Source organism: Myotis daubentonii, chromosome 20 (assembly GCF_963259705.1).
Source record: "Myotis daubentonii chromosome 20, mMyoDau2.1, whole genome shotgun sequence".
NCBI lineage: Eukaryota > Metazoa > Chordata > Mammalia > Chiroptera > Vespertilionidae > Myotis > Myotis daubentonii.
Window position 1 is genome coordinate 8,930,557 of NC_081859.1, and position 15,252 is coordinate 8,945,808.

Sequence of the window (15,252 nt, forward strand, 5' to 3'; positions counted from 1 at the left end):
ACTGAAAACTTTGGGTTCCTAGGAGGGCAAACCTCCAAGTACCCAATAATTCCTTGCCCTATTAGAACATACTGATATATCTATGCTTAGATGCTTAAGCATGTACAACATTATGCATATAGTCTTGTTTTTAAGAGCTAAATTATTTTTTAAAATATTTTTATTTGATTTCAGAGAGGTATGGAGAGGGAGAGAGAGATAGAAACACCAATGATGAGAGAGAATCATTGATTGGCTGCCTTCTGCACACCCCCTACTAGGGCTTGAGCTCACAACCCGGGCATATGCCCTGACTGGGAACTGAACTGTGACCTCCTGGTTCATAGATTGATACTCAACCACTGAGCCATGCCAGCTGGGCCAGAGCTCAATTATTTTTAACGACTTCCAGCTCCAATATTCTATAGTGACACGATTCCCCAGTAAGTCTTCTAAACATCTGGAAAGAATTGATAAAATCTTAGAGACTGGCATACGGGAGGGAAAAGTAGGTTTAAAGAGCGAGTTGAGATAATAAAGCATAATTATTAAGAATCTAGACGTCAGCACTGAGTAGCTTTATTTTCTAGTCTGTAAACTGAGAGGAAATGAGAGCATCAACATCCCAGGTGAGCTCTGAGGATGACACAGAACTCTGGTCTCAGTGCTTCCAGATGTTTGGCTTCATCCAAGACGTAGACATCGTACAAAACGATGCTGAACGATAAACAGGCAGCTCTGCTCCCCTAACAATAAACGACCATCTATGTATTTATTTCTTAGAAACTCTAGCGGAACTTCCGTCGCTAACCACCAACTGTGATTGCATGTGGCGCTACACCTACATTTGAGAAACATGCTGCTCGACATGACTATGCTTTACCTTTGAGCAGGACTGAAACAGTGTATCCACTTTCATTTTGGGGGTCCTTTTATTAGCTTTCTTGATCTGCTGATATCCCTAATAATAAGTGTTTTTTTATAAACTAGCCTGTGCAAGCCCGGTCCCGAGACTGTAATATTTACAAAACAACAACAACAACAACAAGTCTAAGCTTTAGGGAGAAAACCAATTACAGAAACAGCATTAAAAACGCCAAGCACCGGGCAGAAGCAATTCTGGATCAGTTTACAAAAGTGATTGATGAGACTCTAATCCAAGCTGAAGGACCCGTTTCACGACGAGCTGTGACCATTCCGCACACTTCATTAGCTGCCATAATTAGCCTGGTGTTGCAATTTGTCAGAACTGGTGGGGACAATTTTCCTCGGAATGCAAACATCAAAAACACAGGGTCTCTCAGACTTCCGAAGGGGCTGGTGAGAGGCTTTTTCTGGCCTCTGTTAACGGAAAGATTAATTATTGCTGATGGGAGGCTGGGCGGTGACTGTCACTCTGTCCATGTGCATTACTTTTAGCATTAGAGAGAGGATGTGGGTGACACCACGCCACTCCATCAAGCGGCCTCACGTTCGAGCACAGAGTCGTTTTTAATATCCGGGACATTTCTGATGGGTTTTTCTTCCTGTTTGCAGGGTCCAAGACTCACACCTAACCTATACAATAAAAGGCTAATACACAAATAGACTGAACGGCAAAACAACTGGAACAACTGAACAACCAGTTGCTATGACGTGCGCTGGCCACCAGGGGGCGTGCGCGGAACATGGCGGGCATTGGCCGCAGTGGGATGGTGGAGCAGGTGAGTGGGGGCACCAGACCAAGGCGGGCGCTGGTTGCTGTCATCAGGGCGAGCCTCTGGTGATTACTGAAAATTCTTTGCTCCCGCGCACTGCCGTCCTGCCCTGGCACTCGCACCTGCTGCCGGTGTTGGCCCTGCTTGCACCCGCGGTCAGCGCAGGAGCCACCATGTGCACCCTCTGCTAGCGCCCGGTGCTGGTCCCAATCGCTTGGTGCCATCAGCGGGTGTGAGTGGCAGCTGCTGGCCCTCATCACCCCTGAGGGCTTCTCCACCTCCCCCTGCTCCTGAGGGGCAATCGGGGCAGCAGCCGCTGCTCGCACCCACTGCTGGTACCAGCCCCAATTGCTCTGCGCCATCAGCGGGTGTGAGTGGGGCCAGCGCTGTCAGTGCTGGGGAGCGGGGCTGATAGCAGACAGAAGACTGGGGATGTGGCGGGAGGGGCCTGGCAGGGGTACAGAGGATGGGCCAAGACCCGCCCCTGTGCCTACCGCAGCCTCGCTGCCCACAGTTCCTTTCAAGATGCACGAATTCATGCACTGGACCCCTAGTTCATTGATATCAGGATTTTCAGCCTCCAAAATATTGAGAAGTTGGATCGGTGTACTTTGCCTCAAGTTTTAGCTTCTTCCTTCCTTAACTGTGCAGACCAGCAAAAGAGTGGTTCCGTATATTTCTATGATGGAGACATCGTTCAAATACGTTTATAAATCTTCCCAGACCACATGTGTTCAACAATCTATGAAGCTACATTCATGTCACCGGTATTTATGAATAGAGCAATGTCATCTCAGGCCTGGATGACGGGGATATACTTTGATTTCCCACAATATAAATTCATGAAATCTAATGAAGAGGGATGGGAGGAAGGGGACTCTTACTTAGTTTCCTTAAAACAAAACTGATTTAGTCCTTTGGCTATAGGCCAAGAGTATCCAAAATCAATAGTGTAATGGCCATATGCAGTGCCATTAAAATTTTTGCCAAACTCTCTTAATTTTTAATCCCCTTGGCTGTATCATTATTTACTTATTTGCATTAAGATAAGTATTGCTAAGCCCAAACTATGTTTTTTGTGTTTTTTTTTTTAAAAAAAATCTTGTTCCTTGAACTGACCTGTAAACTAAAAGGAGTAATTTAGTGATACGTGGAGGGAGGAGCCACAGCTGAAGAAACTGGTAGTGTTTTCAAATCCACTTCGCAGCAGAGAAGAAGTGGTAAAGTGAAAAAACATAACAGCATCAGAGGACAATGCTTGTCTGGGCTTCCAGGGGTGGAGATTTTCCACAGACTCCATCACAATCAAGTCATTTTCACCTCAAACAACTGGGCACATATGTCACCTAGAGATGGGCTGGCCAATGGAAATACAATGTGGAAGCATCTTATATAATTTGAATTTTCGAGTAGTCATGTGAGAAATAGAAACGAGAAAGAGGTGAAATTAATTGGACGGGGGAAAAATATTTTCACCCAATAAGTCCAGTTTATGGTCAAGGTGCGGGCATGTTTCGAAGTTCTTTTGTTGAGCATAACTTCAATTGGAAGGAAACATCTCCCAACTTCATGATTAGATAGAGTATCTACAATTTTGGGGAACACCTCTGGTTTGACTATTGGGTGAAAAAAGTTTCCCACACCATCTTGGTTGTTTCGTTGTAGACTAGCATGAATGGCTCTCAAAGATGCTGCCCCCAGATCTTGAATGGAGGCGTGCACGCTCCTCTACGGCAGTCAGCCTCAGAGCCGGAGCCTTTTCAGAGAATGGCTGAGACGAAATGAGAGCAGAATATGAAATGAAAGATCCTGAAGGTAAGGAGTCAACGTAAAGTAGAAGTTCCAAAATACTTGGGAGAAGTGTGAAACCATGGCTAGGACAACACAAGGAGTTCGCTCACAGATTGGATTACCTGGAGAATTTTATTGTTATGATGCAATGCACTATTACGCATATTACGCACGGTGCCGGGAAGCCACAAATCCTTCTGAAGAAGCTCTTACTCTGGAAAATGAGATTAGAGGGAGATCATTAAACCGACTAATTCTGGAGGTGGTGCTCCTGCAGGCTGAAGTGGAAAATGACAATCTGTCTATGTCCGTACAGGTGGAAATCTCTCTACACCCAGGAACATTCCCAATCTCTGCTGAAGTTCACCTCTGCTTCAATGTCCCTAACATGACACATGGGTTTCTAACTCTCCACTGTCACAGACTGTATCAATGATGCAGACTATAAAACACAGAACCTCAATGGTTTAAGAACAAAAAATAAGACAAAAAGACAAGAGTTCAATCTAGAGATTTGTAGAAAACTTTAATACACCTTTACTCCAATCTTTGCTCTCTGACAAAGCAAGTCAGTGGAGTTCTAATTCCATTGGACACTACAGATCTTAGCAAATTGTTATTTTTAAGATGTTCACCATTAGAACAAAAGGTTGAAATCAGATCATGTCAAAGGTAGGGACACTGCCATATGAAAGGCCTAGCCCAACATTTCAACTTCTTACTCAAGTGCAACCATGGTACTGTTTTCATTGGAATTTATTTTTATCTAATTACTATACTTGCAAAATTTGGATTCATTCCCACATCTTTATAAAGCAGACACTTGGGAGTAATAACTGTAAGCAAAGACTTAAAAAAAATGGTTACACTTTTCTTCATTTCTAAACTAAAAAATTAGTGTCCAATAAAATTGATGGCATGCAAATGCTGTTATGCATTTGTATATTTGCACTTTTTTTTTCTTGAGAGGTCTATAGCTTCAATTAGATTTTCCAAAGAGTCAGATGTCAGAAAAGATATCAAATGATTAATTTGAAGTCTTAACATCATTTCTGAAGAAAAAGAGCAGTCTCTTCGTGAAACCCACATTGCCACTCTTGCATTTTAAATCACACTTCTCACATCACGTAAATGCGAGATCTGAGGTTGGCAAAGAGAAGTCAAACCACGTGGCTAAGTTGAAGAAAAGCAGATACCTGACTTATATTGGTGACCCGGTGAGTCTGTGCGGCCGGCCAGGTCTTGGGTGCAGACGTCCAAGCCCACGACCACGGAACATGCGCTTATAACGGACCCTGTGTCTGAGGTAACTCTTTCTCACTATACTTCCACAGAGAAAATAACCATAGGGTAGAGCATCACTTTGATAAGCAGATTTCAATATTTATTTCTCCTTCCTACCCCATCCGATGATGACTTTCCTCTATGGGGGTGTGTTCACAGCTGAGCAGAAAGGACTAAGGAGCTCAATGGGCCAAGGCAGACAGATCCTGAGTGTATGCAGTAGACAGACGTACATCCGTTAATGTGATCCGAAGGCAACTAACTTTTTGACTCTAATGTTTATAAATAAAAAAAAAGTTACATTGTCATCCTATGAGGTCATGATATCTAACAACAATAAAAAATGATTATTCATTTACCCAAAATTAAAAAGTACATACAGGAAAGAGGGAAAACTTGAAAAGAAGTGTCTTTCTTTCCTTTGAGTAATAGACTTTACTGAGGCAGTATTTTATGCTCTATTGCACCTGTAGTAGAAAGAAGCTTTCTTGAAAGTGTGTCATCAAAAATCAATCCTTAAATTTACCAATGATTATTTTACCGTAATACTACTAAGTGGTGACTTTACGGTATATTAATACATGGGCTAGCTCAGCTGGTGTGGCTCAGTGGCTGAGCATGACCTATGAACCAGGAGGTCAGGGTTTGATTCCCAGTCAGGGCACATGCCCAGGTTGCGGGCTTGATCCCCAGTAGGGGGCATGCAGGAGGTAGCCAATCAATGATTCTCTCTCATCATTGATGTTTTTTTTTTTCTCTCTCTCTCCCTTTCCCTTCCTCTTTGAAATCAATAAAAATATATTTAATAAAACACATGGGCTACATTCTTGGATGATTTTCTTCATAGAATACCGAATACTGAACATTTAATATCTGAACATCTTCCAGTCGACAAAACCCTCCAACTTCATATCCTTTTTTTTTTATCACCATCTATGTCTACTACAGATCAGTCAGATGAGAGTTCGAAAGTCAAAGCATGACAAATTTTATCAGTAATGTTTTGGGGTGAAAGAAATAAGTACATATGTTAGCTAAAAATATACCTAATATATCCTATCCTTTTTTTTTTCTGGAATACTTTTAGAATTTTTACTGTACATTGAAATTTAGGTCATACTTGCTGTGAATATGGAAACTTACTTTCAAAACTGAGTATACATTTTATATATCACAGCCTGTACTGCCTTAATTATGCTGTTAGAACCAGAAAGTATATTCATACTTGCAGATTAGATTGCTTCCACCCTTTGGACATTATTTATGCACATTAAATGTCAACATGAAAATGACAGATGATTTCTGCATTCAATTAGAAGAACAATATCGGTGTCTCAAAAATCATAGAGATTAAAGTCAGCAAAGTTTCGGCTCCAAACAAAAATAGTTTCAAATTCCACTTAGTTCTTTTAAAACATTGCTATTTTGAAGAAAATGCTTTCACCTTTTTTTCAGGGTTTGTAGGCTTTAGCAATATAAATGAACTTGTACTGATTAAGTCAACAAATAAAATGGAAGCGATTTTCTTAAACAGTACACACGACATAAAAGTGGAGGAAAAAGTATATTGCAAGTGCTATTTGTTCTTCATCATTGCTATCCTAAAGGTCGGCCTGACACATGGTACTAGGTTGGTGAGCTACATAGAAATTTGGACAGATATGCCTCCAGCCCAGTCTTCCAATGATGAATCATTTGATTCATAAAGGAACATACTCAGAAAGAATACAGAATGAAAGTAATAAAACACTGAATGAATGCACATGAAACATATTTTATGTACCCTAAGAAAATTAATTTTGTACTTGGATCCAATTTTTAAATTTTTTAAGAACTGATTTTAGAGAGAGGAAGGGAGAGGGAGAGAGAGAAAAGCATCAATGATGAAAGAGAATCATTTATCGGCTGCCTCCTGCATGCCCTCTATTGGGGATCGGGATTGCAACCTGGGCATGTGCCCTGACCGGAATTGAACCAGTGACCCCTGGTTCATGGGCCGACACAACCACTGAGCCACACTGGCCAGGTTGTGAATGCAATTTTAATATCAGCATTTAACTTTTCTAAACACTAAACTTGCCAGCTACGTTGAACTTCACTTGGGAGAGGGGCTCTAAAGGAAGCAGAGGGAGGAAACTGGTCTGTCTCCTGGTATTGGGCACAAGTGAGTCAGTCACTGTGGATAGAAGGGATTGGGAAGATACTGGGTGTCGGGAGGAGATGAGTTCTGTGTTGAGCATAATCGGTGTGAGCTGTCGCATGGATAAGCAAAGAAATCAATTGAAAGAGTAATACAGCCACATTTTCCCCCCCTCTAATGCTGCTTACAGGCAAGTTGCACGATTAAATGAAGAAGGTAGGCAAAGCAAGGCATTTGTAATACAACAGACAAATGACAATGCCTCGCTAGTGAGACAGCATAATAAGGACCATCTAATTTTCTCCTTAAAATCCATTTATTCTCCAAAGCCCTCGATCATCATCAAGGGAGCACATTTTTCAACCAAGGAATTACAGAGGAGGAGAATTAGATTTTATTAAATATTCCAATTGTGGTGAGCAAACTCTTCACAAATAGCTCTTGGAATAGATTTAATAAGAAAGGAAGGTCAATATTTGTATCCTTACAGCCAACATTGTGAAATATTTCGACGACTTTTGTGCCTTGATAGTATTTCATTAGTATCCTTACAGTCAGTTGCTGCCTGGGACTATCAAGTGATCACCTTTTAGTTAGTTAATTATCTGATATCGCATATTTGTTAAACTTTCAGCACGCTAGCAGATTTAAATGTTCCCCTTTAGTATGTAACCTTATAACAGCCACATAAAAAGTGACTTGTAAATTAATGCAGAGTTAATAACATGATTATCAACCTGCCACTTATATAGCAGAAGTTACAAGTTGTAGCAATATGGCTTCTGGCATCTTTTTTAGGGTGACTATAAATGTCCTAGTTAAGTTACTCTGTGAAGAATGTCTTTATGAGAAGATATGCTGTTTTTAGGCATAATGGGGAAAATATTCAGTTAAGCATGTTCAAATAAATTAAATCCACAATATTAATTTTCATGATAGAACAATTTCTTCAAATGAATTCGCCAGCAGGAAGCCCAGAAGTGAAAAATGTAACTGTTGTTATTCTGGATTAGCAATAATGCAGAGAAGACTCGCATATGTTGAACTTTTAGAGATAAACTTCACGAGGAACTCTTCATAATTGGAGTTCAAAACTTTCCGAAGGAAAATTTCATAGGCAAGGTGTAAAGCCTCTGGTTGCCAAATGAAGACCCTGGCCCTCACCACAGCGCCAGGTGCACATCTGGGGCAAGCGTCCTACCTGGGCTGGTGCAAATCTTACCAATCTCAGGAGAAAACATTGGCCATCCTCTCTTTAGAGCTGCATGTCCCCAGTAGGAGGTGTGCAGGAGGCAACCAATCAATGATTCCCTCTCATTATTGATGTTTCCATCTTTCTCTCCCTCTGCCTTCCTCTCTCTGAAATCAATAAAATGTATTTATAAAACAATAATTGGCCTTAACCGGTTTGGCTCAGTGGATAGAGCGTAGGCCTGCGGACTCAAGGGTCCCAGGTTCGATTCCGGTCAAGGGCATGTACCTTGGTTGAGGGCACATCCCCAGTAGGGAGTGTGCAAGAGGCAGCTGATTGATGTTTCTCTCTCATGGATGTTTCTAACTCTCTATCCCTCTCCCTTCCTCTCTGTAAAAAAAATCAATAAAATATATTTAAAAAAACAATAATCGGATAGATCTCTCAATCTCAGACTTTATTGCAGCTACAAAATAAATATTTTTAAATGGCTTACCTTGCTTTATAAAAATGCACTCCATTACGTTTGCTCATTACTCAAAAGTAATATTTTAGATTCAAATGCAAATTGAGCCCTTAGGTTAAGACTTACAGACTAATACGGTCTGATCTAATCTACCGAAAATCTTGGACACATCATTGCACATAATTTCATTCATAAGTTAAAATTCAAATCAGAAACTCTTTCAAAGCCACTTTTAAAACCATAATTGAAAATTACTACACAATGTAAGGAATCTATTAGAAGCAAGACAGTGGTTACAAAGCAAAGGTCGTATAAACATATTCATCTCAACAGTTCACATTTAACCATTCTATAGGTTACATATTTTTCCTGCCAATGACATGCCAATATTTGGCTCTGTGCAATGTTCTAAAGTGCATAACAAACTAGACAGCGTATATATAAATATTACACGCAAATACAAACGGACCTATTGATTTATAATAAAAATTATATAAACGGATACTTTTCCTGAAACCTACTGACCCCAAGGAGTCTGACGCCAGGGTCATAAAAGGGAGGAAATGAAAGAATTTCAGTCCCCGATGTACTAGTGAGAGAGAGAAAGGAAAGGAAAAAAAAAAAAAAAGAAGCCCTCCAACTGAATATTGGATTATTGCAGGCCATCCTCCTAAGCAAAATATTTCCCCTCAATTACGCCTAATGATTTAACTGTTTACACTCACTAATGAAATGAAACAACACAAAACAAACAACTGCAAGGGCCTGTTTTTCCGCGAGTGCATCGTCATCTATCAACACGTTCGGGAAGATTCTTAAAATTCTGTGAAGCTGGCCTGTTGCAACCGAGGCATATTTTATGGCAATCGGGGCATAGAAGTAAAATCGCCCCTCGCCGAGGCGCGCGGCTCCATGTACAGCGCAGCCGTAATGAGGCCCGCACGCCGCCCGGGCGCATCAATTGCCATCAGCATAATCACGGTCGTTAGGCTGCATGCTCATTACGACCGGGGTCCCGGTGACAGCGGATTCAATCACCGGCTGCGACGGGCAAGCGGCCCCGGTCCCACCCAAGTTTCTGCAGACGGCGATGTGCCACATTAAACCTCTGATACGTTCCACATCCCCCTCCATTCCCCGAGCCCTCGGCGGTAGAGGTCAGCTTTATGTTCTGTGCAATATGCTCAGGCCCTCTGAATGAATTCTCTGGAGTGCTGGATGTTTCTATGCTTTGGAGCTTCTCGGTTCTTGTTTAGGACCAAAATGCACGTGAAAAAACAAAACAAAACAAAACAAAACAAAACAAAACACACAAAAAAGAGGCTGCTCTGCCGATGCCATTCACCAACAATAAAGCAGGTCAACATTAGTCTCTTCCCGAGTTTTGTAAACAAAGGAAAACATGAACAGTCCCACTAAAGTCAGTTGTCTAAAGTGAACATAAAAACTAATGCCAATTAAGATAGAGGGGCCTACCCCTAGCCGGTGTGGTTCAGTGGATAGAGCGTCCGCCTGCGGACTGGGGGGATCCCGGGTTCAATTCCGGCCAAGGGCACATGCCCGGGTTGCAGCTGATCCCCACTAGGGGGCGTGCAGGAGGCAGCCAATCAATGATTCTCATCATGGATGTTTCTCTCTCTCCCTCTCCCTTTCTCTCTGAAATCAATAAAGAAATATATTTAAAAATATATAAAAAACATGTTTAAAAAAAAGATAGAGGGGCCTAGATCATCATTTCTGCATTGGTTAACACAAACATATGTAAATGTTTTGACAATCAAAAGAATGTTTTTAGTATACGGAGCTTTTAATTGTCCAACACTTTTAGATCTACCCAAATAGATTAAATTAATAGCGACTGGTACATTCCCCTTATTAAGTTTCATTTCTATTTCAAATATTGAAACGAGCACAATGAAGAATTTATAAATACAAAGTAGATACCAGCACTTAAAAAGTTTGGCCATTTCACACACAATTTAACTCCGGGCATTTTACAAGTTCATCAAAGAAATATGATTAAGTTATATATCATTTGTACTTTATTTTTTAATAATTGGTGTCTATACTCTCAAGAAGAATGATATATATGTTATTTTTCATTATTGATTATCATACTTTCAGTAGAAAATAGCATTATTTACTCTCAACTCCCTGACTTTGTGATATCTTTGTATAGTGTTATTCATATTACTACATTAAAAATAAAGCAAAAATATTAAAAATATTTGACATATTCATCAATCTTGTGTAATTTGAGAAAGATTAACATTTGCTTTTTCTCTCAACTGACACCCTTCAAAACAACTGTGTGATAGACTATTTGAAAATTATAATCTCTCTGCTTAAAGATGGTAGAAGAGAAAGACAGTTCTCTGTGTAGACAATCTTCAACCACGATGGAAAGGGTGAAGAATAGGAACCGAAAATACTTGAGCTGTTACTTGGCTGAAAGCAATCTATTGTGCTCAACCACATCATACGTGCATTTACAAGTTTTTAATAGTCCGTCTTCCCCTAGCAGAAGCCTAAAACCACTCCAGCCTTTTCCTTCTTCAACATTCTGAACGTCACAACTCCAACCTCCCTAAAACTGTCTTTAAGCAACTAAAAATGAGTAAATTGTGGCCTCCAGTTTCTGAGATCAAGAAACAAAGTTTTATAAAAAAAAGAAAAAGAAGCCTGATTTTAGCAGTTTATGGGGTACAAGTCTCACCCAAATCACTTAATATCAAATGGAAATAAAAATATTTTTAATAATTCTAAGGTTTACATATCGGTAACAGAATGACTACTTCGGTATTGTGCAGGTTATACTGCTACAGAGAGGGATGACTTGTTTATTTAATCCGGTTATTTGAAGAGATTAGATTGAAAGAAGGTGGGACGAAGTAGGAAAGGAAGGGAGAAAATGAAGGGAGGGGAGGAGAGAAAGAGAAATTTAAATTTGCATTTAATGTTTTTCTACGTGGTTTTGTGTAGGGTTAGGTAGACTCATGATTCATTAAAATTTAAAGAATTCCTGTACATTTCTTCCTTAATTTTCAGGGTCTACAAGAACAATTACTCATCACTAATTCTTTAACTATATGTACATTCTAAAAGTATAGAAGGGCACACAATGACTCCTAAAAAACACCACCACCCAAATAAACTATTTCCTTTTTAATGAGTATCCCAAAATCTCTACATCTCCATAAACTGCTCACTTAAGTGAGATACAGGCGTATTCTTGGAATAAAGTGAACCTGTTGTAGAAAGCCAACAAGTACCGTATTCTTTTAGGAAGAGACAATTGCATAAGGATCTTTGTCTTCTGAAGTAGCTTCATATCTAATGTTGAGTCGTTTGTATTTTAGAAGGTATTAATTGTAATTCATACTTGTTGTCTCTTTTAGCCTTTTCAAGGGGACTCTATTTTTTTTAATGTTGCGTCAACTCACCTTGCCACCGATCCACTTGTTAGGGCTTTCATCTCTGAAACGGTGAGATCCATAAGCGTCAGGACCATACTTGCTTGATAAATGAATTGATGGAACGTACCTTTCTTTCTTATGGTAGGAAGAGAACGGCAAAAACCTGAAAGAACAGTAAGGTGTTATTCTTCATTGGATTTCTAGAGACGTTTGATTAAAAAAATAAAAATTCAGCCTGGCTGGTGTGGCTCAGTGGTTGAGCATCAACCCATGAACCAGAAGGTCACAGGTTCTATTCCCAGTCAGGGGACATGCCTGGGTTATGGACTCGATCCCCAATGGGGGCATGCAGTGGTTTATACAAACAAGTCATTACTTGAATGTCTGGGCAATTGGAGAACAACTGGTAGAGGTCTCAGAAAGGAAAATTTAAAAACAGCCAATTAGCTTCAGGGAAAAATGGGACCATTGCAAATCTATAGTCTTGATGCACTGAGAATTAACATACTTCCTATTTTTTCCCAAATAAGAAAAATGACACTTACCATTTTTTTCTGATAACTCTCTTTCATTTCCTCCCATTTTTATAGGCACTTATAATTCTAGATTCTCCTCCAACCCATCTATTTCACTGGCAGATAATTCAAACTGACAAATTATGAACCCCAGTTGCCTGTTGGGTCAAGCCTACATTCTTCAGCCCGGCTGTCAGGCCACCCAGCATGCCCTCCTACCACTCCTGCTCTGTCCTAGTTTTATGACTTATTGGTCTGCATACACTAAAAGCGTATGTAATATTCTCAGGAAGTACTCCAGATTGTCCATTATGTCGATGTTATACATCTTAAAGTCTTTAGACTTAGAGGTCTGTAATAACAAAATTCCACTATTCCGTGGTCATTTATTGGAGACAAAAAAACAAACATTCTATTTTCAAGGAACCACGGGACAATGAGAGAGCAATCGTCACCGTACAGCTAAGAAAAGGATCTTTTGTAGATAAATTCTAGAACTTCTTAATGATACACAAGCTTATTATCTGTGTCCCGTGTTCTAAAGCACCAGACTTCATTAGGAAAAAAAAATTAAGCTAGAAAAATGGAAGCAGCTCTTTGCAAATTTCCGCTGGAAATGGGCTGGGAAAGGCAGAAGCCTGGATCAAAAGAGGGTAATCATACTAACTGTGCCCCGAGCACTGCGTGGGTGATACGATTTGCACACTAACTACCTCTCTCATTACTGCTTGTTTGGAGTGTTCCGTGTTAATGGGGTTAGCTAATCTAGTATTTTAACTTAAAAAGGCTCCGCTGATTAATAAATGTTGCACACTGTGCTAGTAATTAAAACAAATGGGAGAGTTACAAATAAAAGTTGAATTGTTAAGAAAACACTCTCTGAAAACATATGATAATGCCTAGTTAATTTACCATAATACAATAACCGTTCAGAACGCGTGCGGATTGCAGAGGGCTAACGTGTTTGAAGAATCACAGAAGTCAAAAAAAGTTTTGAGGTGTGTTGAACACTATTCTTCGGTAATAAACGGAACCAGGTCTCGTTTCTATACACTACATTTAAAAAACATTTTTTTTTCTGTTTATCCTCAATTGAGGATAATTTTCCATTGAGTTTTAGAGAGAACGGAAGGGAGAGAGAGAAAGAGAGAGAAACCCTGATGTGAGAGACACATATCGACTGGTTGCCTCCGACTGGGGTTGGGGATCGAACCTGAAACTCAGGTATGTGCCCTTGACCAGAAGGAATCAAACTTGAGACCAGAAGGGCTATATTTTAAATTGTGTTCTTTAATTAAAATTCTAAATATTTTGCTTAATAACTTTGTACCGTAGCAACCAGTTAATCACACAAATGCATAGCCACATGCAGAAGCTGCAACCGTGAATTGGAGAGAGATTTAAAAGGCAAAAAGGAGAATCTGAGGACCAATATGACGCTGGAGAAGGAGAACAGAGAAACTCACATGTCTCTACCCTGGGTAGAGCGTTGGGCCTGCAATTCACACTCAAGACAAGAAGCAGGCCCTGGCAGGTTTGGCTCAGTGGATAGAGTGCCGGCCTGCGGAATGAAGGGTCCTGGGTTCGATTCCGGCCAAGGGCACATGCCCGGGTTGCATGCTCGATCCCCAGTAGGGGGCGTGCAGGAGGCAGCCAATCAATGATTCTCTCTCATCGTGGATGTTTCTATCTCTCTCTCCTTCTCTGAAATCAATAAAAAATATATTTAGAAAGAATAAGAAGAAGAAGAAAAAGGAGGAGGAGGAGGAGGCCAGTGTGGGACATTCTGAGTCTGGGACACACAGTGGAGATGCAAACAAAGATGACCTTTGGAAATATAAATCTGGGATGTTGCAGTAAGAACTTAGAGCTCTAGGGAGGGGAAGCCATTGGCATAGAGTTGGTAGTTGGTGTCTTTTCAACAGAAGCGATCAGAGAGATTATGGAAGGAAAGAAGAAGGGAAAGAAAGAAAAAGGAAAGAACAAGAGTGGAATACTGAATCCTGCCATCAGCTTAGTTCCATCCCACTACCTGTCACCAAAATGACTGCAATATTCTCCTATTGGGGTTCCTTTCTTCCAGCGTATTTCTTCTTAAGGACATCTATCTCACAATCAACAAACTCATATTCTTTTTACAGCATCCTCTTACTCAAAAGCCTTAAATAAATCTCCATTATCTACCGATAAACCCTCAGATCCTCGGCCTGAAGCCTGGACCAATGTTTGTTTTCACTGCCTCTCATGTAAAAATTAGTTTCTGCCAAACTGGTCTTCTCCTTGTGCTGTGAACTTTTCCGGCCATCACGTTTTGTTTTGCTTTTAGTTTTCAAACGATCCACCTGCTTTTATCTTTTCTTTTCTCTACCAAAATCCAGATCGCCCCAAACCAGAGCAAACTCTACATTAAAAAATAAAAGTCATGGCACTGATGGTCTTTGACACACGCTTGGCCGTTTTCCGGAGCTCTCCTATGACAATGCTCGCTCAGAATTGCATTAGGTTTCCTGGTTCGGTTCAAGCTAGAAGCATCCATGAGAATAGAACCTCTGTTTTCCTTGGTTCTACGTCCCTGGAGCCTACGACTATTTCTGACATGCACACAGTTGCTGGATCAGTAAATGCCAGAGTTGCCCAGCCAGTGTGGCTCAGTGGTTGAGCGTCAACCCATGAGCCAGGAGGTCACGATTCCATTCCTGGTCAGGGCACATGCTTGGGTTGCGGGCTCGATCCCCAGAAGGGGGCGTGCAGGAGGCAGCCGATTGATGACGC

The 15,252-nt window shown here is 40.6% G+C and overlaps 1 protein-coding gene across 1 annotated transcript in view; it reads right to left on the reverse strand.

The window, feature by feature from the left end:
- Positions 1-15,252, reverse strand: part of SPATA17 (spermatogenesis associated 17) — a 50,300-nt gene that overhangs the window by 12,839 nt on the left and 22,209 nt on the right. Inside the window, exon 6 of the mRNA XM_059677528.1 lies at positions 11,993-12,128. Coding sequence (XP_059533511.1) covers positions 11,993-12,128 — 136 coding nt within the window. The remainder of the gene's footprint in view (positions 1-11,992; positions 12,129-15,252) is intronic.